Genomic DNA, 26,794 nt, shown 5'->3' on the forward strand with positions numbered 1-26,794 from the left:
ACAGATGAATCCACAATGAAAATAATCGTTAGCTGCAGCCCTAATTATTGGCTAAAATGGGCTTTTTTTTTTTTTTTTTAAACTTACCCATGATGGCCAGAGCAGTAGCCTTGGTCAACTTGCCCTTCACCCCCTCCAGCACCTCCAGTCCAGAGCCGTCCAGTTTACAGCGGCTGATGGTGCTGTTCCCCGAGCTGATCCAGTACAGCTGCTCAGTGTCAAAGTCAATAGAGAGACCTGGAAAACAAGGAGGGAGCTGATGTGTATGCCTTGTCACTAGGGTGCGCTGTCTCTCATGCAGTCACACAAGGAAGTACAGTCTGTCACTCACCGACAGGGCCTTTCTGGCCCGTGAAAAGGACACTGCGGTTGCTACCGTCTGTGTTGGCGATGCTGATGTTGTCCCCATCTGTCCAGTAGAGTTTCCTGAAAGAGGCAGACAAAGAGAGAACTTAGATTTATTTTCACAACATCATTCATCTTGTTGACTAAACTTGGTCAATAGGCCTAATAAGACTCATATGCCTCGCAATACAAGCCTCATTGCTCAGTGTATATATATTGACAAAAAGGTTTAATGAATGATTTGAGGGAATCAATTTGCCGTCCTGAACTTCCTGTCATACTGAGGCCAGCTCATCTCATTTATCTTCTCTCATACTAACTCCAGCACACATTCCAATAATTTCTTAACCTTCGATATCCCATATGTACACACTGATCTTGGCAGGAGTGGAGTGAATTGAGACTGAATTGCAAACAGCTCTCCTGCTACATTCTTTTATTCCCCTTGGAGATTTAAAGCTTTGTTATGGGATGTTTGTTAGGACTCTGGTAATAGTTTTTATTATTACTTTTTGTTGTTCAATTTTTGGGTGGCTGCCTTTAGATTTGTTTACCGGTGGCCATGGTTTGTATGCTGGCTTGTTTGTTAGATTTTACTAGATGTTTTCGCTCTTGAAAAGCTGATCTCAAAGTCAAATCGATTGGCAACACAAATAATAGTAATAGTATCAACAACATTTTGTGGAATCTGTGGAGCATCTGGTCTGTAAATCATAAATCATATGTGACTTTAATAGCAATTTTAAAAAAAATACAGTATGTGGGTTTATATTTAAGGCGACCTCATCGCCTTCAACTTCCTTGCTCCTCAAACTGGTTAAAGTCCTCTCTGACCTCCCACACACACACATGCGGAGTACACAGGACAATGTGATTGTGTGTCACTGTGTTTAGACTTTGTGTAATCTATGTTTAAAGGGTATCTATCCTCTGCCTCTATCACCCACTTCCTGTCAAATCCTACCACATCCACCACACCCTTCATTTGTTTGTTAACTTTAAATGAACTTTCTGCAGCATTTAAACGCCCCCAATGTCATGTTTTTGTGCACACATGCAAGTTTGAGTTTGTCCCTCCCTGACTCTTTTTGCCCCCACCCACTCTTGGACGTATTCTGGGCAGTGTGTTTGTGTGCCAGGAAGAGGAGACAGCCCCAGCATATGGATCCAGCATCTGCTTCTCATTTTCCCCCCATGCCAACAATGCTCAGATCGGAAACATTCCTCCGCTTAAGTAGGCTAAGTCTTTGCAGAGAGGAAGGAGTACACACACACAAAAAAAAACACAAGGAGGGAGACACATTTCTTAAGAAAATATCCTTCCCTCATCCACCTAAAATACTCAAAGGGACACATATTCCTGCAGGAGAAAACTAAATATATAAATACAGATGGTCTGTCTCTGCTCTGCTGGTGGGAGGAGGGGCTGAGGCCAGGTTCTGTTTGGGGAGCCGGGGGGGGGGGGGGGGTGAGGTTTCAAGAGGGAAGACGGGAGGGAAAAATGGACATTTGCTAAACAAGGTAGGAGGGGACAGGATGTAAGATAAACACTGGAACAGAAATAGCGACAGAAAGCGACAGAGACATTGGCAGTAAATAATTCACGGATAGTCTATCTGAGCGCAGAAGCTATCTTTCAAAAACAGAAATGGAGCAAGATGGAGAAAGAGAGCGACAGAGGAGAAAGATGACACGACGGGAGAAAAATTGGAACCACTTCCTGAGTGAAGAAACAGTCAGAGGTCAGCGACCAACTACTCTGCCTGTCATCTCTGACTGCAAACAGAGGGGAGCCTGACAGCCAGACATTGCCTGAGTGTGTATGATTGTGCGTGTGCACTTCTGTGTGTATGTGTTGTAGGTTAAAGGTGAAATCAGGAGGATGTCTGAGAACAATTTCTGAAAGTTTCTTTTAGACTAAGTGTGACAGCTTCAGTGTGTGTGTGTGTGTGTGTGTGGACGACCAACCCCAGTATTGGATGCAGCACTAGACAGTGTGGTTTGTCCAAGCCCTGGATGACAGCATTTTTGAAGGAGCCGTCAAGTCTGGCAACATTAATCTGTTTCTTATTGGCATCATAGCTGGTCCAGAACAGGTTCCTGGACACCCAGTCCACTGCCAGGCCGTGAGCATTGGGCAGATCTGAACAAAGATAAACACACACACACACACAGCCATTAATTAACCTCATCAGTCAAAGCAAGCTTTTTGTTTCTACCCTACAGCCACAGATTTTGTCTGCTGAATTGATTACTGAGGGTCAGCCCTATGTTCCCTCACCGTAAGAGCCGGCCCTTCCATAACTGGGTTAAGGTTGCCCACGTTACTACAGGGGAGAAAACATTACCTCATTGGCAGAGGTACTGATGTGAGGGAACATAGGGATGAGGGAACATAGAGTTGAAGGAACATAGGACTTCAGGAACATAGGACTGAGGGGAACATACCAGTAGGCCTGAGGTAACATAGGGTTGAGGAAACACGGACTGAGGAAACATAGGGATAAGGGACTAAGTTACTAAGGGAACATAGGGTCGAGGGGAACATAGGCCTGTGGGAACATATGACTAAGGGAATACAGCGTTACAGGGTATACAGAGTATCCATAAATGGTAAATGATAAATGGTAAATTATCCTTTTTTTGTTTCATACACAACTTTGAAGGATAATCATTTGAAAGCACTTTCTATTATTGGGATCATATTCTTTAGACCCCTCATCATAAGAGGACATTTTTTATTGCAAACTGTGATAATTTGTTTCCTTGGCACAAGAAACCCAACCTCTAAAAGCACATGTACACAATATCCGAGTGAAAGATCTGTAAACCAATGGAATGGAAATGGAAATGGAATTTAAGTCTGGTGTGTCTTCTCCGTACCAGCAGAGACCACAGTCTCAACTCCAGTGCCATTGATAAAAGCCCTCTTGATGGTCTGAGTGCGCACATCTGACCAGTAGATTCGGTGCTCCAGAGCATCATAGTCCACAACGGTCACGTTGTCAATGTCAGGCACAGTGAAGGAGATGATGTAGTTGTAGTAGGGGTTGTCGATGTCCACTCCTCTGATCTCAATCTGGCGAGCGTACAGCAGGAACTGACGAGACTCTGCAGGGTGGGGAACACATTGACATGCAACCTTCAGTGATTCCCCAAACCTTCGGCATTCAATGGGGATAATCAGGAGTTAAATGCAGCTTCAAGTCAAAAGTCAAATGCATGAGTGCACACTAATGTTAGAGCTGTGGGGAATAGGTGGTTGCAGCATGGATGGGTGCATCAGCGCATTATTCCTGCCACTTGAACAAACAGTTAATCCAATTGCATCTTTGACTCTAATGATTGTGTCTGGCAGGCTAACTCAATAGCACAGCCATGACAGCGAGAGTGAATTCAATCAGTGCTGGGACGTTACAATTGCATTGGTCTCAACAATCCTATCATCATTTCACTGTGTGCAGCTTAAATGATGGACAGGAAGAGAGGGGAGGAGAGAGCGGAGAGTAATGACAGTGTCAGGCTGTATCGGCCAGGCCAGACTAGGTGGTGGATGTGGAGGGTTGTGGCTGATGCCTGCCTCAGACAGAATGGGGCTCTCCATTCCATTACCTCTGAAGATAATAGAAAGTGCTGCCCTGAATACTAAGCTCACACACTGAATAAACAGGCCTGCTCTCACTTTTCACGGACAGACACTTCAATGTGCTCCAAAGCTGTCACAGCAGTAGCACCTCAAAGTGAAAAAAGTCCAGATTGTTTAAACCTCTCTTTCTCTCTCTCTCTCTCTCTCTCTCTCTCTGTCTCTGTCTCTGTCTCTGTCTCTCTCTCTCTCTCTCTGTGTATCTCTGACACACACACACCAACACACAAATGGAAATAAACAATTCTGCAAGGACAGGGATTACACTGTGGTATTCAACAACAATTTTGCCAAGACAAGCAGAGGGGAAAATTGTCTGCTGGCTCAAAGGAGAATCAAAGAGTATGTTTTTCTACAGTAACTGCATTTATGCACGTGTCGTGTGTTCTCGCTTACCATAGCAAGTGCGTTTGTCGGGGCCTAGCTTCATGAGGTGAGGGCAGGCACATGAGAAGGTCTGATTGTAGTTGATAAGACATAGATGAGAACAGGGCTCCTTGCCGTCTTTAGCCGCACATGGGTTAGGAGCTACGGAGATGTGAGTATGGAAAAAGTATTCAGAATGTATCCTTAAACATCGCATGAAGCAGCATGTATAAAACTGAGTTGTCATTCTCATAATAAATATACTATAAGGAACATACTGGCTGCCATTGTAGCTATACTGACAAGATTTTCAGAGTCTTAAAGGAATACTTCAGCCCCAACATGATCATTTGTGTATCAGTTACTCACCTTGAATTTGTGAAGAAAACTTTGTTCAAAGGGGTCCACGTTTAACAACACCAAAACTACTATATATCAAAACATCATTACAAACTCTCACACAACTTGTGCAGTATAATCCAAGTCTCGTTTACCAGTGGTATGCTCCGTACGTCCTAACAACATTTTTGCTAAAACCTCACTATCTACAAAGGATGTTTATGTTGACTTGAATTATACTGCACGAGTTATGTGAGAGTTTGTAAACTGATGTTTTAATATAGTTTTGCCATTTAAAAACATGGACCCCTACGACTTTAATTCATCAAGAATTTTCTCATTTTTTGATCTTTCATTCACCAACGAGGCATACGAGAAAAACTAACTTTTCTTCACAAATTCAACTTAACACTGGGTGAGTAATTGATTGGTGGGTGAAGTATTCCTTTAATTTCAAAACTTGATCTCAACAGCATGTGCACGTTCATGTGCGTGTTTCTCACCCTGCGGCTGTCTGGATGGATGGTAGACCTGAAGGTCAAAAGGTTGTGTGTTGGTTCTCTGGACGACAGTGACGTTGCTTCCTGTCCACTTGTTTGCCTTTGCCAGAGTGTTGGTCCTCCAGTCCGTCCAGTAAACCTCTCCTCCGTACATAGTAACAGCAAACGGATGCGACAGATACTCGTGTCCCCTCAGAACCTCGATCAGACCAGAACCGTCATACTTGGCTGAATAAATGGCATCAGACCTGCATATAACACGATTTTTAAATCAATATCTGGATATGACTTAAAGATACCAAATGTGAATTAAAATAAAGGTGTTTGTGTGGGCTTGTTCATGTCTGAGCCCTTTTTTTTTGACCTGGCATCAATCCAGAGGATGCGGCGCTCTAGATAATCCACTGTGAGTCCATTTGGCCAGCCTCCATTGCCAGTTTCCTTATGGATGGTCTTCCTGCCCTCTCCACTCATGGATGCTGCCTCAATCCTGGGCAAGCTGGCATCCCAGTCTGTCCAGAAGAGGATTCTGCAATGTCATGCCACAACATGGACACACAGTTAAAACATTAGGTACAATAGGTTCTAATTACCAAACACTTACCCTTTAAATACCATTGTAATTGGTTGTAAATGAGCATTGTTTTATATCAGTGGGCAGTACAGTAAGCATACCCATCCCGGGGATCCAGGGCAATGGCTCGAGGGTGCTCCACCTCCCCAGCCAGCAGTGTGGTCCTCATGGTGCCATCCAACTTGGCCACCTCTATCTGATCCAAATTGCTTTCCACCCAGTAAATGTTTCCTGCTATCCAGTCCACTGCCAAGCCCTCGGGGGTAGCCAGCCCATACTGGATTACCACATCGAAGCTGGTTAAAGCTGCAAGGACAAATAAAAAGGACAGTTTTGTTTAGTATGTCTGTATGACTTGAAGATGTCATTGTACCCTTTTCCCTCTCTAACTGCAATAGAAATTCAAAGTTTATTGTGTTTTTGTCCTCGACAGTTTCAATGAATGTCATGACCTTTGTAAAATCTATCTGTCTAACTATGTAACATAGTGGAAGGGAACAAATAAGCAGCATGTTGCTGTATCATCCATCTTTGTTTAAAACTGCAGAAGAAATCTCATCTAATCATATTTCATCTTACTACTCAATAAAATAAACATTCCTCTGGGGTGCTTAAGTTTCTTAATGAACTCACACAGCATTTCAATATACGGATAAATGCTTTGAACACTGGGATTTGCTGATGGCAACATTTCAGATTGCACTGTAACCCGAAGCACTGATCCACTCTGCTTCAGTATTTACAAATTATGTAAATGCAATCAAGCTATTTGGATTCAACACTAACATTGCATCACAAACTGTAATTCCTTTAATCAAATGCTTAGAGGCAAAGTTCAGGAGAAAACACGTCAGTAAGATAAATGAAAACATAAATAAATACAGTAGTGGCACAGCAGCGGGGGGTGTGATACTACAATTATAGAGTGGGCCTTAAAGAAAAGCTAAATATGTGGTGTCTTGCAGGGCTAAAGAGATGCATTTTCCGGCTTCTTTCTATCCCTTTCATTTTCCGCTGGGTCCCTAATCAGAGGGACATGTCTAATTATTGGAGACGAGTCATTATCCTGTCTGGAGCAATGAAAACACACACTTACTGTATGCACTATGTAGCCTTTTGGCTATGCTCAGAAAACGTGGCACGAAACAACCACATGCACAGACAAACACATAAATGCAACACAACAAAGTGTAGACTTGTTTACATGATTTGCTCATTATTACTGCTGCTGTGATGATTGGCTGTTGTTTGCCATGCATAATGGCCATAAATGACTGGTCTGGCCTTTATGAAACCAACAGAGTTTCTGCTCACAAGTAGCAGAAAATACAGTAACAGCAACCAACAGTGCAGCTTTACATCCTGAAATATTGCAGGCTTTACTAGATAATCCTGCCAGCTAAAGTGTGTCATAAACATTTTAGTCACAACTGAATAGTCATTACTGTAATTTAAATAAATACAAATGGTTTACCTCAACAGAACGACAATATATTTCCCCAGAGTGCAATACCATATTTAGAGATTAAAGAGCTGTGACTTGTGAAAGTCTCCATAAACCAGTAAAACCCCATATAGTAACTTGCTTTTGAAACTTTGTCTGGCTTAAAATGTTAACTTTATCTGATAGTGTTGTCTAATGAAATGTAATGGAAATCTTCTTATGTGCACTGATGTAACAGTAATCTCTATCTGCTGAAGAAGATCATGTGATGTGGCTAAAAGCACTGAAAGAAAACTATAAGATGGATCTTAAGTTTTATGTCAAAACGTAGATCATCTGTAAGTACAGTATAAATAATCCATAGACTGTATAGAAAGACGCACGACATGGCAAAAGTAGGGCTGTAAATTTCCTGTCGGCTGGTCGATTGTTTGGTCGTTATGCTCTTGTCCAACCAAATTCTCATTGGTCGAACAATCGCTGGTCTTACTTTAATCAGGTGTCCACTAAAGGTTGTTGGGGGCTTGTATCTGTGCTCTGTGATGGTTGGGTCTTTGCTGTGTTTGTCCCGCCCCCTCTCCACTGTGATTGGACGGCTGATGACAGTGACAAGCACAGCATTTTACATGGAGCTAAACATTTTTCAACTCTCACTTCTAATCAGAAAATGGGTAAATAATCACAGAAGATATTTATCACAAGAAAGTCCATGACTCACAGCTGTGATTGAGGGTGCAGTCACACATGAGTAAACACAGGTGAGTAACCATCGTCTGTCGAGGCGGTATTTGTTTTCAATGTGGGCAGTGCCTGATGTGATGCAGACAGAGAGCTAGCTGGCTAGCTAATGTTAGCTAGCCTGCAAATAAATACCAAGAAAATATTATGTTATTGGCACGTTTTCCATTTTCTTATGTTCCTTGCCTGTCTCCTGACTCACTGTCAACCAGGCATCATCTATAATGTGGGGCAGTTCGTATTTTTCATGGGCAATACATTGACTGGTTAGACACAATAACTCCTCCACACACACTTCTTTGCTATTGGTTGTGGCTGCGACTTCAACAGTCAAAGTTCACTAAAGTTAAACTCCATGCAGTGCAAAGATGTGAATTTGCTTTGCCACCAAGACCGAATGTTTCATTGGCCCCTTCACTTACACTGAATGAAAGTGAGCGGGAAGCGAATAGCCAAAGTTGATTTTGCACAGATGTGAGTCAGGCAGTAGAATGGGCAGGAACTCATTATCATGGCTTCCCGATAACTACTGCGCGGACTCTGGGGCTCAAAATGACAAGATGGCAATGACCGTGTTTGGGATATTTGGCTTCTTTTTTGTACAATGGGAGAGAATGTCATGTCATACATCATCATATACAGTCTTGGATAAAATCCTAGATGGTACAAAAAGTCTTTAAAGAATTATGATTGTGTTTAAAAAGCTCACCTCCATTCTCGGACAATTTCCCACGGTAGATCTTGTCCTCCACCACATCAGTCCAATAGAGGGCGCTCTGGCTCAGATGGAAGTCCAGGGCAATGGTGTTCCTTAGGCCCGGCACCAACACACTGAACTCTCCTTTATTCAGATCAATGCGGCGGATCTCGTGGCGGTTTGAGAAAATGATAAAGGGTTTGAAAGGATCTGTGGAGATGAACAGGGAAGATCAGTGGCCATCTTTAAAAGAAAAGCCAACCAGATGGTTAAGGGTTAAAAACCCTTTGCTTGGTCACTGTTTGATTGTTACTCATAACACTGCAGAGCGGCTTTGCTCCACACCGTGGAAAACATCACAGCCCTGTTCCACTGCGGTGTGTGACTTGTCCAATGACAGAGGGGCCGTGTTGAAAGTGGCTCTAATCCTGGGTAATTAAAATGCAGTGTAAATAAGACAGGAGTTATCTGTACCTAACAGGCAGCCAGATGAATGACATGGTGCTGTGGCTAGTCTTTGAGACCTGGCAGTGAAGAGCACAATCATAAATATATGTTTCCTCATCAGCTAGTTGCTGCAGGGGAGAAATATATTTTTTATGTGGATAATAAAATTCAAAGCTGATTTACTGTGACTGAGCAGTTTCCGTTTTTTTTTTTTCCATGTCTTGCCCTCTCTCTGATTTGAACAAAAAGCATATCTGTTCTTCACTTTATTCTTCAATATTTCAGATTCTTTCTTTTCATAAAATAATAATGGCAGCAGCAAACCAATGCGCAGGGCTTTTTATTATTCCTTAGTCATATACTTGAGTGAACAACATTGAAGCTCTTCCTCTTCTGTCTCAAGCACTCTGTCTATTGTCCAAAGGAGAATCACATTTTGGCAGAGTGAGTCTTCTCAAACCACACTGTTTCCTGCTTGGGCGGCCTCTCCTCTGCTTGATCCCAAACCCACACCACACTTCCTGATTCTGCAGTCTTGAACCCTGACAAAGCCCAGAACCCAGCCACTTCTCAAGCTCCCTCCCTTACTGTACAGCTACCATCAATCAAATGTTAAAATTCTTCACTGATGTCTCTTGCCTTCTCCTGGCCACCCACCCTCCATCATCTCCCTTTCTTGTACTGCTTCAACGGCCCCTTACCCGTGCTCTTGCAGTTCTCCATGTCAGGCTCCAACTCCCAGCCCTCGTAACAAGAACACTTCACACTGAACTTGTCCTGCTCACAGCGTTGACTGCACTTAAGGTGTTTGGCACAGAAGCTCTGGATTTGACAGGTCTTGTTGTCGAGCCCCAACTCCATGCCCAGTGGGCAGGAACAGATCACCCCCTCGCCAGGGGCCACTGTGCAGTTATGACTGCAGTCGCCATTGTCCAGTGAACACAGGTCTGTAGAAAAAGAGAAAGTCAGATGAGCACTGACATAAGGGATAGCTTCACAGAGCTGTTATTAAAGCCCTGATGACATGATTTATGATGCCAAGTTTTACTCGCTGTTATGGCGTTCCCCTGTACTGAAACACAGCCTGGGCACTGTTGTCTCTTACCGCAGAGTTTCTCATCAGAGCCATCTGGACAGTCATCAGTGCCATCACAAAGTTTCTCTGCAGGCAGGCAGATGGTGGAGTCATTGGCACACACATGGTGAGAGAGCTTACACACTAGCGCCTCACAGTTGTCCTCGTCGGAGTTGTCCTCACAGTCGCTGTCACCGTCGCACACCCAGGCTTTGCTGATACAGCGTGCTATGGATAGAAGGCAGGGTTTCTTTTAAAAAACATGTACTTAAACTTGACTTTGTGTTCTTCACACTAGTTTAAATATGGTCTCCTCACCAGAGTCCCTGCAGCCAAACTTGACAGCCGGGTCGCACATGTGTGTGACACCCTCACAGTTCTTCTCGTCGCTCAGGTCCATGCAGTCAGTGTCCCCATCACAGCGCCAACGTAGGGGGATGCACAGACCATCCATACGACATTGAAATTCATCTGTGTGACAGCCTCCAGGGGGACGTGTGGCTGTGGAGAGAAAGATGTCATAAAACTCTAAAATGACATTGTCTTCAATCCCTGCGTGCATTAATCAAATCAGGACACACGGCCCTGAGCAGAGACAATGTGCAGCATCAAAAGACTGTGAGAACAAAAACTAATGAGCTGTCTGTTAGGAATCTGGATGGCAACAAGTCTTAGCAACGGGAAAGATTGAACAAATTTAAGTATGCATTTCAGACGGAGGGTCATTGTTTTAGTCATAAACACCAGCTGCCAGTGAATCAGTTTTTGTTATTGTTTCAATGTTGCTCTTAACAGTAGAAGCATAATAACGAATAGATGATTATAAGTAGGGCATATCGTAACAGTTATTATATCACTTACTAAACGACTAGTGAGAGTTATTAGGTGCCAGTGGTGGCACCCTTTGGACTGGTGCCAGTGTGACTAATAGGGACCAGGGACCTATTACATCTGCTGACTGAAATGTAAATACTAGCTATGACTTTAGTCTCTAGTGCACTTCGGGGAATAAATGACAAAACAGTGCAGAGATGCAACAATCCACCCATGATAATGACGACCACCTGTTACAGCTGTCTTCCATAAATACTGTTAAGAAAAGGACCAGTGGCTATTTGTTTGTGAATAGTGGCTTTTAACACGAGCTTTAGCTTTTAGTATCAACTACTTATTCAAAGTTTTTCTTAGAGATGAGGCTCCAGGTTTTTTAGCATCTACATGCAGATCCCGTCATTGCATCAGGTGCTGATTGTTTATGCATTTTCAGCTCCAGGTGCATAGTAAACCCACGGAGCATTTGGAAACAGGCTGGGATCGGGTGAAATCTATTATCATACATTATTAGTGTTAGAGGCTGGTATCAATTGCAGTCAGTCTCATCAGCTGCAGCAGCTCATATTTATGATCATGCAATCTTGCCACAAATAATCGCAACTGTTATTGGTGTAATGCTCCATTAAAACATACCAGGTAGTGTGTTTATGGATTTCATACAGATTTAAGTTATTTCAATTGTCATAATTACAGGGTATAGCATCCTCCCGCAGGTGTGCTGTATGAACAAGGACCGGAAGCTAACACCAACGCAAAAACAGCACTCTGTGAGAGCAGGTGTGTATTGTAAACATGACTGCAGAAAGCATTATTACCATTAAGCACAAGCAGCAATCTCCAGGCTGGAAAATGAAGCCAATGTGAAAGTGCCGTTCCTCTAATGGCCACTTGATGCTGGCTTCAGGGGTCAATCCCCGTAGACCCCAAAGTTAAAATGCCAAACTTTACAGCAGAAACATGACACTGAGTCGTGGCCAGAAAAGTATTTTTGCGGCAACATTATGATGTCACAGTGATGTTGACCCATGACCATTTGGAGGTAAAATTTCAACACTGCATCATTACATCCTATTAGACATTTGTTTCAAATGTTGTCATAACTAGCGTGTGAATTTGTGAGTTATGGACAAAAACTTTTGTGAGGTCACAGTGACCTTGACTTTTGATCTTCAACCACTAAATTCTAATCAGTTCATTCCTGACTACGAGTTGATGTTTGTGCCAAATTTGAAGAAGTTCATAAGAATGGGATGGATGCAAGTTCACAGTGACCTCAACCTTTAACCACCAAAATCTAATCATTTCATCACTGAGTCCAATTGAACATTTGTGCCAAATTTGAAGAAAGTTCCTGAATGTATTTTGAGACAAGAATGGGACAGATGGACAGATGGATGGACAACCCGAAAGCAAAATGCCTCAGGCCAGGGCTTTCACTGATGCAGACGCATAAAAAAGCCCTTTAAGGTATCTAGTTCTTGGGAGATCTCCCTAGTGGGCAGTTCCTCTCAGGGAGTCCCCAGAACTGTTTGGTCCTCAAAACCTATTTATATAAGAAAGGTGTGAAAAATGACCATTGTGGGTTTGATTTGAAGTTGCTTAGCAATTTGAAAGTATAGTTGCAAGGATGCTGGTCTAATTTATAGAAATTTCTTATAAATCCTTATTTGCTATTTCTTGTATACAATTATCTGTTGCAGGGATGAGTTTCCTAACCGTCACTCCTGATCAGCAGGTTAAGACACTGACCCTGATTGGTGCAGTTTGCGTGCGTCTCGTCACTGTAGTCCCCACAGTCATTATCTCCGTCACACGTCCAGTAATCTGGGATGCAGCGGCCGCTGTTGCACTTGAACTGAGCGCTGGAGCAGGAGTGACTACAGCCTGCCTCGTCGCTGTTATCCCCGCAGTCATTATCTGAAAAACAAACACAATCAAACAACACCCACTCTCTCGCAATATGAGGCGCCCACTGCCTCAAAGGAAAAACATATAAATATGCAGAAAGTAATTGCTTTTTTTCCACAATTAACAGGGTGACAGTGAAAACAATGGAACATAAATAAAATAGAATATGAGAGATGAGAGAGTGAATAATGACAGAAACTGCATAGATCAGACCATGCACCATGAGGGAATGTACCAAGCGCTGATACATTGAGCTTGGCAGCAGAGCATCATAAGCACTAAGTACCCATACTAATGTAAAAGGGCAACCAAACGTATAACCTTTAGTGCCTTTTTACAGCAGCTAATTTTATAGTAAACAAATTTTTTATCATTTTACCTGGCATTCTATCAAGCTTATACCGGATTAAACTGAGTTTCATTAATTTGATTGCTAACACAGCAGCTACACTTTGACTTCCCTGTGTATTCAGTTGGCTGAATAATGCATTAAATGCATCAAATCTAATTTAGCTTTAAACCTATGTGGAGAAGACTACAGTCAATGAAAGGCAGCAGTATTGGCCTCAGCTTGCGGCCATGTTCAATTAGCAGAAAAGCAGCCCTAACTGTTTCTGAGCCCGCTTGGCCGGTCCTAGAACTAGGCTAGCATCATGGCTGTTGTGGTGCATGTTGATCTATGCACTAACCGGTCAGGTTTGGACAATTCAACTCATCAGAGCCGTCCCCACAATCCTTTTCTGAAAGACAGAACCAATGGAAGACAGCAGAGTGGGCAAAACAGCACAACACGGAACAACAAAACCAACAACACAGAACAACAAAAGACAGGAGAGAAAGGCAACAGCACACAAAGGTACGCGGTGACAAAAAGAGGAGCGTGTGCCAATATGAGGGTGGTGGCAAAACATGCACCAAACTTGTGATAAAGGAAAGCGAGGAGTTGCTAAATGGGAATACAGTAGCAGGACACTAACCATTATCACAGCGCCAGTTTATGTTGATGCATCGTCCGTTGTTGCAGGTAAACTGGGTGAGGGGGAAACATGTGGGGTAGGCTGTGGACAGAACTAGAGTTTAGACACTTAATGTCACTGGAATACTTCAACCCCTGAATGAATGTTTGTATATCAACTCGTGTTGCCCTAAATTTGTGCATATTTCTAGTGAATGAAGACTCAAGTAAATTTTTTTATGAATTCAAGTCTTAAGGGGGCCACGTTTAACAACGGCAAAACTAGCAAATATGAAACTTAACAATGCTCTCTTCAAAGCCAGACTCAGTTAACAAAAACTAATTTTACCACACTGAACACAGGAGCTGTTGGTCTACCACTGCCTCGATTGATAATCTGTATAATTGTGTGACTTTGGTGAATCCAAACTAACGCTTTACAACACCAAAGTCACACAATAACACAAACAAATTGATCAATACAGTGGTAGACCAACTGCTTCCATGTTCAGCAAGGTAAAATGATTTTTTTGAGTAGAACCTGGCTTTGAAAGGAGCATAGATCAGTTTCACTTTCAGTTCAGTTTTAAATAGTAAGGTTAAACCAAAAATACATGTGTTTGGGAAGTACTGAGCATACGACTAGATAAATAAGACTTGGATTATACTGCTTGCATTGTGTGAGAATTGATACAGTTTCGCTGTTGTTAGATGCGAACCCCTATGACTTCAGTTCATAAAGGCTTTTCTTCATTTTTGGATTCTTTGTTCACCATGGAGGCATGCGAGAGAAACAAAGGGTTTTTTTACCAGCTCAAGTAACTGGTAAACAAATGACATTTGGGGTGACATTTTTCTGTAAAACAACCTCTATATAAAGCTAGAAATCAGCCTAGAGCTTAAGACCAAACCACCAAAGTTGACCAACCACAGGAAGCAGGTTCATCTGATCGATCACCACAGTCATCGTCCAAGTCACATGTCCAGGAAATAGGGATGCAGCGCCCACTGGCACATGAGTACTGATTGGGCGGGCAGGTTCGAGCTAAAAGACAACACAGTGAAGCTCATCTTCAGGTAAACGACAGAACAGAATAACCAGTACAGGGGTTATGTTTGTTAGAGTACCTGAGCAGGTGGTGTTGGATTCGTCCTCATCATTCCCACAGTCATTGTCTCCATCACACAACCAGCGCAGTGGGATGCAGCGGTTGTTCTTGCACTTAAATCGGTCTGTGGGGCAGGTGTGCTGGTCTGGAGAGAAGAAAGGACACATTCAAAGGCAAGAAGGAAACATGGGAAAATGAGAGGCCACGTGGGGAGAGGCGTACAGGGAATGGAAAGGTGAAAGAGTGGAGAGATGTGAGGTGCAAATGAGCAAAAGAGAGCGAAAGTATTCAAGCTGTCTTGAACAGGGTTTTGTTTTGTCTGGGACGAGAACATGTCTGCACTCCAACCACAGACAGATGGACGGACAAGCAGACAGAGAGCTTTTCCAGATCCACAGACATTGCTACATTCCCCCTTGTACAAACATACGCACACACACATACATTGTGTAGTCGCATATACAAAAAATTAGCAAGTATGAACACATACTCACTAGATTCAACGTCTGCTCTCTCATTTCATTCTGGCATCATCACACTGTTAAGTTCAGACTGCCAGAGGTCATCTGACTCCAACAGGAGGGGTAGCTGTTTCAAAACCATGTTAGCTGAGGTGTTTGTGTGTGTGTGTGTGTGCACGTGCAGTAACTCACGGCACAGCTCAGGAGCCTCATCGCTGTTGTCCAGACAGTCGTTGTCTCCGTCACACTTCCAGCGCTCCTGGATGCAGCGGTTATTCTTACAAGCGAACTCCCCAGGCTGGCACTGAGGAGGGGGTACGTAAGATGGGTTGGCTGTGGAAGGAGAAGGAGGAGAAAAGGAGGAATGAAAGGAATGTGAAAAAATGAGGTCACTGAAGACATGAAAAAAATCGAAATGCATTTCTGAATTACAGAAAACAGAGGGGATTTGTGGAAAAGAGCAATTAAAAGAAAAGTAGAAATCCATCATCAAAATCCACCTCACCCACAGTAGGCTGGAGCTGAGCTGACTAGTGACTGCATTAAAATGAAGACATACAAGGGGTGGACATAAAAACAGCAACACTTGTACTATAAAGAGTGCTGCAATAAAAACCTTTGCAAAGATTTGAATATTTTATTTTTATTTAGACTGTGTCAAATTGGTTGATTTGTGGCGTTGTTTAATTGGATTGCATTTTATTTGTGTTTTTGAGCAATGTCGGGGAAGGCAAAATACCAGGAACACCTTGATTATTCTAGGCTCCAAAAAGACAGGATATGTTGCAGTTTGTATTGGACTTTGTGCATTGATTAGTCAATTACAGGATTAGTCAACAGACAAAAAAATAATTGCCAACTATTATGAATATTGAATAATTCACTCATTATCTATAACCGCTTATCCTGGTACAGAGTCAGACATCTAGTTGACTCTGTGGCCTCACAGCAAGAAGGTTCCTGGCTTGAACCCAGGGTGGGGAAGCGCCTGTGTGGAGCCTGCATGCTCTCCCCATGTCTCCAGGTACTCTAGCTTCCTCCCACCGTCCAGAGACATGCAGACTGGGGATAGGTTACTTGGTGACTCTAAATTGCCCATAGATGTGAATGTGAGTGTGAATGGTTGTCTGTTTCTATATGTTAACCCTGCGATAGTCTGGCGACCTGTCCAGGGTGTACCCGGCCTCTCACCCAACGTCAGCCAGGATAGGCTCTAGCCGCAACCCCCAACAGGATAAGCGGTTATGGAAATGAATGTATAGCTTTGGATTTTTGGACAGTTGGTCAAATAAAATATACAATTTGAAGAAAAAGTCTCTGGAAACTAAACAGGGCATGTTTCACTTTTTTCTACTGTTTTACTGACAAAATGATTGATAAAACAAGAAAATAGGCAGGTTAATTAATAATAAAAAAATATTCCTTAGTTGCACCCCTGTGCATTACATATAGCAAGTGCTTCTGTTGTTGTGACTGCCCCCTTTATGTTTGCATTTGTTCAAATACTGCTTTTGTCAAGCAGTTCCAACAAAGCAAACAGTCACACAGCTTGACTCCTCTTGTCCAACATACCAGAAATAAAACCTTGTATTTGTAATGGAACAAAATGTAATGCCATGACTAATACCCGTCAGTCTTGAACTTACCTTTGCAGCTGGTGTTGTCAGCTGGGTCGAGTATTTGGTCTTCTGCACAGGCACACTGCCTGCCTTCTGGCGTAGCCAGACACAGACTGCTACAGCCGCCATTGTACACACGACACGCATTAGAGCCTGTGGATGAACAAACATGAATGTACAGAGATATATGAGTTCATTCAAACACACATTATGCCTCATGTACTGTATTTTGACAATGATAACGTCTGGCTTGACATGGATGGATAGAAGAGTAATGTGTTTGCGATGTGTTTCCAAGTACCTTGCTGCTGCTGAGCGTCGTACATGCGGATTTCAAAGATGGGAGGTCTCTCATTGCGCAGCAGTGTGGCAGTGCCAGTGGTAGTGTCCAACTTGTAAATGCTGCCGCTACGATACTCATTCCAAAACAAGAAGTGTTTGTAGTGGCATAGACCAAAGGCGTGGTTCAGTTCCTGACCTTCGTACACCGTCTGGTGATGTGACAAAAGCAACAAGATGGTTTAAAAAAAAAAAAAAAAAACAGACTACAGCACTCTGTGCCAAGAATTACAGCTCAAAACATGTTTGTATTCACAGTGGCAATACAATGTGATGTAATGGACCTTATTTTCTTTCTACCAGTTAACATTTGATGAAAGCATGCTACAAATCTAAAAATAGTGTCAAAGCAACAGCGGTACAAAAAAGCAGATCATAAAACCCTAAAATACCCTTTTCGGTGGTGTTCAGAGTATGTGAGTAAATATTTAAATTTCATTCATTTTATGTCAACCATAACATTATAAATTTTAAACGCTAAAAAAACACCACCAAACCAAAATATATCCAACACACAGGCCAGTGAAAACAAAATACCATCAATTTAGCCACTAAGGGTGACCAGCATTAAAAGGCCTCAAGCCCACAGACTAAAGTTTGCATTGTGATGGACCACCCACTGTCCTCCATTACTTTAAAACTCATTTCTCATTTCCTTGCTCACAGCTCGTCAAACCCCGTCAGAATAATCCCCTGCCTTGATTCCTGCAAACCACTCTGCCTCTAGACCGCAGTAAAGTAATCCCGATGATGGCAAGCAAGTGCTGACCTTGCGTAAAGTGCTGTTAAGGTAGACCATCTCAATGCGGTCGTAGTAGGCGTCCACCCAGTAGAGGATGCCCTGCGGGATGTCCAGGCTGAGGCCGTTTGGCCACAGCACAGTCTTGCTGGTCAGGAACACTTCTCTGTTGGAGCCGTCCATCCAAGCCCGCTCAATTTTACCCCGCTTGCTCTCCTTAGGGTCCTCCTCCCAGTCTGTCCAGTACATCCACCTGAGGAAGCAACAAGGGAACTGTTGTGGGTACAAGCATGGATGGATTACTGAACGGGCCTACCAGGTACTGGCCCAGAGGCCTATAAGTGTCAGGGCCCCCCCTGGCCTTCATCTGTAAAATGCTCCTCAATTTGACGCTTATGAATCAGGAAGAGACATAAAATGACCATGAAGAGATGTCAAGGGACTACAGAGACACAAAATGACAAAGAAAAAATCCAAATATACCTAAGAGACACAAATAGACCTTTAAAGAGACACAAAACAATGACGACATGCAAAGGAAAAACAAAGACACAAACATAACTTAAAGAAAAACTTCCAAGAGTCCTAAAACAACTACAAAGAGATACAAAGAAACAAAAAAAAGAGACAAAAAAACTACAGAGGCACAAAACAACCAAAAAAGACACAGATATACTTCAAAGAGACACAAAATTACTTCAGAGAGATACAAAACGATAACAAAGAGACACAAAACAACTACAAAAAGGAAAAATGCCCAAAAAGTCAAATATACCCCAAAGACATACAAAATGACCCTGAAGAGACACAAAACAACCACAAGGATACACAAAGTCACCACAAAGAGAGACAAAACTACAAAAAATGCCTACAACTACAAATAAACAGAACTCATTTTTAAAAAGGGCAAACTGTGTGACTTGGTCCTATGTGGGACAGGTGGTGGGGCATTTTGCATATCTGTGCCCAGAGGTCCATTGTCTCATAATCTGACCATGGGTACAGGTACTGATAATATGTGACAGCAGGACAGAGAAAAGCGATATTTGTTGGGGCATCTTGAAAAATCTTTAGGCATTAACAGAGCCAATGACATTTTATCTAGCTGCCCTAAAGCACACAATACTCATCAGAGCACCCTGTGATGTGGCTCCACAGTGTTTCTCAGTGGATCTGCCCACAGGCAGACAAATGTTTGTCACCAGGTACTTTAGCACCCGTCAATATCCCTCACTGCTCTAGGCTCAGCCTGTGAGCACTGGCTGTCTGCAACATCGTACAAAACTAGACTCAACCCCCTCTTTCCTGGAATATGAGTGACATTAGCATTAACATTTCATATTTCCTTCTCTATCTGTCTCCCTCTCTTCCTTTTCTTTCTGCGAATTCCTCCTCCTCCTTCCTCTTCTCTCTGAGCCTGATTGATTACAGGCATTAGTGGAAGCGAATGCCTTTCCCCTGGGAAGTGTGTGGACACACATCACCCTGTCACAAGCAATCCAAAAAGCATGTTGGTGTTTATGAGCATGTGCATCTCAGGAGAGAGCCCAGGAGGTCATATCAATAAGACACATCCATACACAGCAAGATTAAGGGCCATTTGATGGAGTGCGAGAGAGATATTAATAAGCTTGTGGAGGAAATCTACCATGTAATGCGCAAAAATGCTCCATCCGTTTTAATAAATAGCGTGTGATAAGTGTAATCAGAGCGGATGTTGTATATCAGGGTGGTCAATAACAGAGATGTGATGAAAATGATAAAAGGCTCACTGCTGGAAATTGCGAAGGGACACAGATGAGACAGTGGGGAAAAAGTGGTGAGTAATAAAACCAATAAATGGCTTATACACAAGAGATAAGTGAAACTGAGACAGAAAGTGAGTTGACAGAGATACAAGTTTGCTGAGGTGAGTGACAGAGTAGCTGTGATTATTTCACTTGACTCATCAGGAAGTTAACCAAAAGAAATGACCACCCATCATCATCTCTCACCATATGTCGCATCATACTTCATTAAACAGCTACCTCGAAGTCGACACAATTTTAACTGCTGCCATAATGTCTACTGTACTGCCGGTGCAACCCCTATGCAACTCTTGTTCCACAATCTTCATCCCTTTTCTCTGGAACAAAAAAACCTCAATCACTCCCTCCATTTCTTTGTCTCCCTTACCCGTGCAGAGGATCCACTACAATGGCACGAGGGTGAGTCATTTTTCCCTCGATGAGGGTTTTGCGTGTCTGTGAAGCCTTTTCCAGCCGAGCCACACTGATGGTTTTCTTGGGCCCGTCATCTGTCCAGTACAAGTTGTCAGCCATCCAGTCCACAGCTATTCCCTCTACTGTGTGTATTCCTGAGACAAACACATACTGTTGGTGAGAAGCCCATTGCTACAGCACACATGTAAACACTACTAGAGTCTTTTCATAAGAGTAAATGAAGATTTCCATTTTTTATACTTTTAGATTTAAACCTTGATTTTAGACTGGATTACTGATACACAGAGTAGAGTTCACCAGGTATTATATCATGCAGACTGTTTTCTAGGTTATATTTGTGGAAAGCAGTTAATTTGTTCTCAGTGGAATAACCTGGATAAATTGAGGTTAAACAAATAAAATATGTTTGTGTTAACAAGATTCTGGGCTTGTGAAAAAAATCTTATAGCTTACAGTTGTTTATCACCTCTTGTTAACCTGCGTAAAATCTCAGGCATGCATTCATGTTCCAAGTGCAAATTGTGTTTCTGCGTTTACTGCCAAAAGCTGAGCCAAAATCCATATGTATAACTGGAATGTGTGTGTGCATGTGTAACTCCAGTGCCACCTGGGAAAGAAATTTAATTTACAGAGTCAAAAAAAATCTGTTATAGCAGCCAATCAAATAATTTCTGAAAATCACTGCACAAACTCAAACTCACATTGACCCTTATTTTAACCCTGATACCTACCTTCCTTAACAATGGTATCCCTTTCTGTTCCATCAATCTTCTGTCGCCCGATGATGTAGCTGGTGGCATCGGCAAAGTAGATGAACTCGCTCTCAGCGTGAAAGTCCAGAGCTCTGGGATTCATCAGATTCTCTATGGGGATCATGTACTCATCTGGCACCTTGGCATTCATATCCATGCCCCTGATGACCCCTGGGCGACCTTTACCATAGACCAGGAATAGCTCATGCTCGGGTTCTGCAGCAAAACAGGAAGACAAAGGCAAAAGACTTTATCTTGGACCTAAATATATGGTTACACAACTCAACAGAGGCTGCTAACACTAATCTTCTTTTGCCCTCTAACCCATTCCTGTTCTTTAATGGTTACTAGTTACAAAGAATAAAAAAATTAGATGCTGACTCATGACTATTTTTTTCCAAATAATGTGTATTGATTAAACAAGTAAATAACATGCACGATCAGCAAAAGCCCTGCATGAAAATTAAGCGATTTTGAATTGAGAGGCAGAGAGAGGAGAGGATAGGAGGAGGGGGTGCCTTTACTTAAATTAATTGTGTCATTTTCAAGGACAGGCTATTCTCAGGGGGCAGATCAATATAATGCTATTATTGGTTGATAGAATATTAAAACACTTCTCAGAACAAGCTGAATCAGGCTGGCAGCTTCATGGGGAGGTCAGCGATGAGCTAGAGACTCAGACTAAGTTATGTGTTGCTCAGCTACTTTGCACATAGCTCTTTCCCAGTCTACAGCCCAGGGGGGAACCGCATCCCAGATCCAACCTTGGCTGCCCTTGGCTTTAGGTCTACAGAGCTGAATCACTGTGGCTCCTGAGAGTGTACTCACAGTTGTGCTGGGACTATGCACACATCAGTTGTGCTGAATCTACAGTATGCTACAGTGCAGTGGTTCCCAACCTTATTTTGTCCTACGTTGGCGACTTCCACAGCCCTATCAGATGGGCTCATGTGTCCTCGCTGACAAAACCCACCACGTTCCTTACATGTTAATTTGAATTTATTTTAAACTGGATGTAATTTGGTATCTTAAATTATGAAAATAAATATTGTTGCAAAAATGCTTTCATACAACTAAACTGTCAGTATTGAGGGTGGTTTGGTCAAGTTTGAACTGCACTACCACTTGGAGGAACAAAAGCTAGATATTTCCTCCATTTTATCTGCTACTATTAGTCTACTATTTAAACCTTTTATCTGTTTAAACCACTCACTGTTTTAAGAATTTACCTGTTAGGCTTACTATTTCAACTGTCTAGTCATAGCTTTTAGCTAACATGATCTATTTTAATAATTTAGCCACTAAGCTAACATTACTGTTAGCTAACGTTAACTGTTCACAATTTCTGCTTATTCATTACTTTCAGCTAACTTTTTCGACACAGTTTACCCATTACGTTAGGTAACTATTCAAACTATATTTTAATATTCAGTTAAAGTTAGCTATCAATTTCAACCTTTTACCTATTACTTTTAGCTAACGACTTATTATTTGAACAATTTATCGATTAGGCTCACTATTTCAACTGTTAGCTAACATTATCTATTTTACCAATTTAGCCACTTGGCTAACGTTACTGTTAACTTAGCTAACATTAACTGTTCACTACTTCTGCTATCCACTACTTTTAGCTAATTATTTTAAAAGTTTACCCAATACATTTAGCTAACTATTTGATTTATATTTTATCATTAGGTAAAAAGTTAGCTATCAATTTCAACCTTATATTTCATACAGTATTTTTAAGCTAAATAAGCTAAGCTAGCGTTAACTGTTTAGGGCTCTCTGCTTGGTTGCTAACGTAGACTCACGGTGTTCCGGACACTTGGCACAGTAAAAGTCCCATAAGATATCAATGCGCAGATAGATACGCTTGATTGGTGTGTCTATCTCTGGGGGCAGGTCTTACACGCTACCAAAGTTTGATTGACACATTTTGGGCCAATCATTTGGGAGAAATGTTGAAAAAACAGTCAGTAGTCACGCTGTCCGGATGACGGTGACTGCTCACAGTAATCTGGATAGCTGGCAATTTCCACTCACGGTATTCGGACAGGTCCGGAAAGTCGTGTAACACAGTAATGTTAATGTAAGTTAAATTTAATGTTAGGGCTTGAAAAGTTAATAACGTTAAGTTACAAATATGTGTAAATAACTTTAAAACAGCCATTTTAAGAGTGAGATGGTGTGTGTCTTGCTCAGTCTTGCTGCAGTGATGCGCCGTTGGCGCTCATATTCATGTCAGACAAAGGGCCTCTGTAAATGTGTGTATCCCTTCGAAAAGTCAAAATATTGGTAAAACTAAGTCCTAAATATTCTATGACACCTTAAACATGTTTATTTCATTTTGCTGATGGGTTATCATGCTTTAAAATGCCCCCCCCCCCCCCCCCCCCCCCCCCCCCCCGTAGCGTCCTGTCCAAAGACTCTCCCCTCCGGCCATTTCTGAGCGTCATACGTGCACGTTGGAAACTCGCGTTGATTTCTCCCAAACGACAGCCCCCAGAAAGTGGAGATTGGTCAGAATCGAAAGAGGCGGAACCAAAGATGACACAGACATATATATTACTCATGACCTGGAAGTATTTATTCATTTATTTGCGGGTAAAGGTCAAGTGTCCGGAATACTGTGATGCCCGAATACAGTGAGTCTACGTTAACTTAACTCGACTGTTTTCAAAACATAAAACTGCTACCTAGTTTCAGTCATGTTACAACCTACTCAAAATGTATTCATTTTTTTCCCAAATTACCTCAGCTAGTTAGCGTTACTTCCCAATCTTTCCACATACCCGCTGGTGACTGCAAAAGTAACGACCTGTTGAGGTTAGCCTACCTGTTGTTCAGAATCAATTCTACAGTGGATGTTTGAAAGTCAAGAGGGTGGAGGGTTTGAACCCTGAGTGTGGGGGAGCCCTTCCTTGCAGAGTATGCATGTTCTCCCCGTGTCAGCGAGGCTTTTCTCTGGGTACTCTGGCTTCCTCCCACAGTCCAAAGACATGCAGGCTAGGTTAAATGGTGACTCTAAATAGGCCTTAGGTGTGAAAGTCAGTGTGAATGGTTGTCTGTCTCTATGTGTAAGTAATGTGATAGTCTGGCGACCTTACTAGAATGCACCTCGCCTCTCACCCAGTGTCAGCTGGGGTAGGCTCTGCCCCCCCCCCAAAGTCTTTTGACAGGTAACAGCAACAGAGACAGTGCCTACTAGAGTGCTTATGTGGATCATTTGTTGATTTGCAGCCACTGAAGCTTAATTATTATTTATAGGTTTTTTACAGCTTTTTGCCTTTATTATAGTGCAGCTGGAAAGAGACAGGAAAGTGGGGAAAGAGATGGGGAGTAACATACAGCAAAGGGCCGAAGGTGGGAATCAAACCCCAGCCACTGCAAAGCCCCCAGTCTACATGGTTCACACACTATACCAGGTGAGCTAGAGGTCGCACTGACTTAATCATTGTTTCATTACACCAATAGTCTTACTCACTTTTGCAGGACTTGCCATCGCTGCCCAGGCTGAATCCAGAGCGACAGCGGCAGGTTCGGGTCTTGTGGCCATTTCCCAGCAAACAGATGTCTGAGCAGCCTCCAGCCTTCCCAAACTGGTCCACCTCACATGCATGGCTACGTACTGGACACCAAAAAGGTGGGAGATAAAATCACAAAACCAGAAGCATCAATACAGTGTTCAGATGTGCATGAGATATGAATGCATGTGTGTGTGTGTAGTCTACCTGGAGGCTGGCGTCTCTGGTGGTAGACGTGCAGTGCTCCTCCCTTGTCCACCCTGGTCACTACTTGATAGTCTGTGCTGTTGAAGCGGTTGACCCTGATCACACTGGTTTTAGGCTGCATGTTAGCATTGTCTGAATTGGTGGCATACAGGTAGTTTTCAAACACAGTCAGCCCGTACAGGTGCTCGATCTTGAAGAGAGAACACAGAAAGTAGAGAAAAAGAGAGAGAGATGGTATTAGTTTCACCTTCTCCCAGGGCTTTCCTGAACTTACTTATTAACTGTCATGTAGTCTGGCTAAGAACTCAGTTTTCCAAAAATGAACTTTCACTGACAGTCACACATTCACTGGTGTAATTTGCTGCCCCTCATGACCATAAAATAGATAAGTGCTTCCACAGAAATTAGATATACTGTACCAGTACCATATTTGCAGAGCTTGTAAAAAATTTTATGTACTCTGATGAAAGTTGTGCAGGCAAAAATACAGTGTGAGCTAAGTCTGGTGAAAAATGAATAGTCTGCCATTAACTTTTTCAGTTTGGATGTGCAAACTTAATTGATGCACACTTGTGCCTCATCTTCATACTGTATCTTGTCTTTATGCAAGCCGTAATACACAATAATGTGCCCTGATATATGAAAATAATGGCCCACAATTCAATGTGAAGTGGCATTTTACTTCAGTGGGTCCATTATATTCTATATCTGGAAACCTTAGTGTCCATTATTGTGTCTTTTCCATGGCAACTTACACACACACACACACACACACACACACACACACACACACACACACACACACAAAAGACTCTGTTCCAATTATCCTCCATGTTATAAAGATTTTCTTCAGTCATTTTTCCCATGGTTAGTTTTATTTTACAAATGAGTGTTAACTGGTAATGTAGCATGAAGCAGAGGTGCTGTTTCCATGGTAACTTTGAGTTTAATAAACCATGTGCTGTGATGTGGAGCAGTGGTTAAACTGTTTACCATCTTTTTTAGGTGTCCTGATAAACAATTTGCCTTTTGCTCAGAAACAAGTATTCTCTGTGGTCATGGTACAAAGTGGTATTGTAAAGTGATGAAGTGTGACTGAGAGGAACCAGGAAAGCTTCCACTGCTCACAATAGACAGAACTCATAGACAAATTGTAGCTTTTCATTGTAGCTGACAAAAAATCAGGAGGAAAAGCACGGCAACAAGTTTCAGATCTGGATAAACATAGGCCAGTGACTCAGTGTCCCAAGAAGCCATGTCAGCAGCAGCATAAAACCTGAGATGGCATTGTGGTTTATCTCAGGCTGGGCCATAGAGGGAGAGAGACAGAAACTCAGAAAGAGAAAAAGGGTTATTATCGTAGACTGAAGGGCGCCGCTCTGGTGATACAGTGAATAGAAACCTATTGGAATCAGGCATTGAGGAAACATGACTGTGTAGTGTGCACTATGTTACCTTTGATGTCTTTACACACTAGGGGCATGACAAATAAACAACACGAAAATGCTAAATACTTGCCTGCAAAAACGGTTTTGGTCTCTACCTAATTTTACCGTTCATGACAACATGACAACAGATTGTCAGTTTTTAGTTAACTCGCCTGTTTACATTTTACTAAGGCTTAACGTTACACATATTTAATTGTGGGGCAACTCTGAGTGACAGTCTGTCAGCAAAGCATCACTACAGTCTATGAGTCAGATCCATCTCTCACTCCTCCACAGCTCCACCCTTGGTTGGTGACTTCTAGATCTTCAATAACAAGATGGTAAAGGCTGAAATGCCAAACTTGAGGTTTCAAAACAGGAGTCCACAAACCAATGGGTGATGTCACAGTAGCTACATCCATTATTTTATACAGTCTATGGTTTGGACTACAGAGCCTCCATGATGTTGTTTTTTAATCCTCATAAGTATAGGCAGCACTGCGATGCAGTGGTTAGCGTTGTCGCCTCAC

General features: G+C 42.4%; 1 protein-coding gene across 2 annotated transcripts in view; it reads right to left on the reverse strand.

Annotated features, from left to right (window-relative positions):
• LOC117257198 (low-density lipoprotein receptor-related protein 1-like) overlaps positions 1 to 26,794 on the reverse strand; it is a 122,462-nt gene that overhangs the window by 33,573 nt on the left and 62,095 nt on the right. For both annotated transcript variants that reach the window (XM_033627191.2, XM_033627190.2), the window contains exons 9-32: positions 24,838 to 25,027; positions 24,591 to 24,734; positions 21,086 to 21,322; positions 20,308 to 20,488; positions 18,163 to 18,385; positions 17,356 to 17,545; positions 17,082 to 17,207; positions 15,628 to 15,768; positions 14,994 to 15,119; positions 14,794 to 14,910; positions 13,888 to 13,968; positions 12,752 to 12,919; positions 10,487 to 10,669; positions 10,199 to 10,396; positions 9,795 to 10,040; positions 8,659 to 8,856; positions 5,869 to 6,073; positions 5,558 to 5,722; positions 5,197 to 5,441; positions 4,385 to 4,516; positions 3,229 to 3,456; positions 2,314 to 2,488; positions 332 to 426; positions 88 to 237 (exon numbers count right to left, since the gene is read on the reverse strand). In XM_033627191.2, the coding sequence (XP_033483082.1) occupies positions 88 to 237; positions 332 to 426; positions 2,314 to 2,488; positions 3,229 to 3,456; positions 4,385 to 4,516; positions 5,197 to 5,441; positions 5,558 to 5,722; positions 5,869 to 6,073; positions 8,659 to 8,856; positions 9,795 to 10,040; positions 10,199 to 10,396; positions 10,487 to 10,669; positions 12,752 to 12,919; positions 13,888 to 13,968; positions 14,794 to 14,910; positions 14,994 to 15,119; positions 15,628 to 15,768; positions 17,082 to 17,207; positions 17,356 to 17,545; positions 18,163 to 18,385; positions 20,308 to 20,488; positions 21,086 to 21,322; positions 24,591 to 24,734; positions 24,838 to 25,027 (4,144 nt within the window). The remainder of the gene's footprint in view (positions 1 to 87; positions 238 to 331; positions 427 to 2,313; positions 2,489 to 3,228; positions 3,457 to 4,384; positions 4,517 to 5,196; positions 5,442 to 5,557; positions 5,723 to 5,868; positions 6,074 to 8,658; positions 8,857 to 9,794; positions 10,041 to 10,198; positions 10,397 to 10,486; positions 10,670 to 12,751; positions 12,920 to 13,887; positions 13,969 to 14,793; positions 14,911 to 14,993; positions 15,120 to 15,627; positions 15,769 to 17,081; positions 17,208 to 17,355; positions 17,546 to 18,162; positions 18,386 to 20,307; positions 20,489 to 21,085; positions 21,323 to 24,590; positions 24,735 to 24,837; positions 25,028 to 26,794) is intronic.

This window comes from Epinephelus lanceolatus, chromosome 1, assembly GCF_041903045.1.
Source record: "Epinephelus lanceolatus isolate andai-2023 chromosome 1, ASM4190304v1, whole genome shotgun sequence".
In the NCBI taxonomy this organism is placed as follows: Eukaryota; Metazoa; Chordata; class Actinopteri; order Perciformes; family Serranidae; genus Epinephelus; species Epinephelus lanceolatus.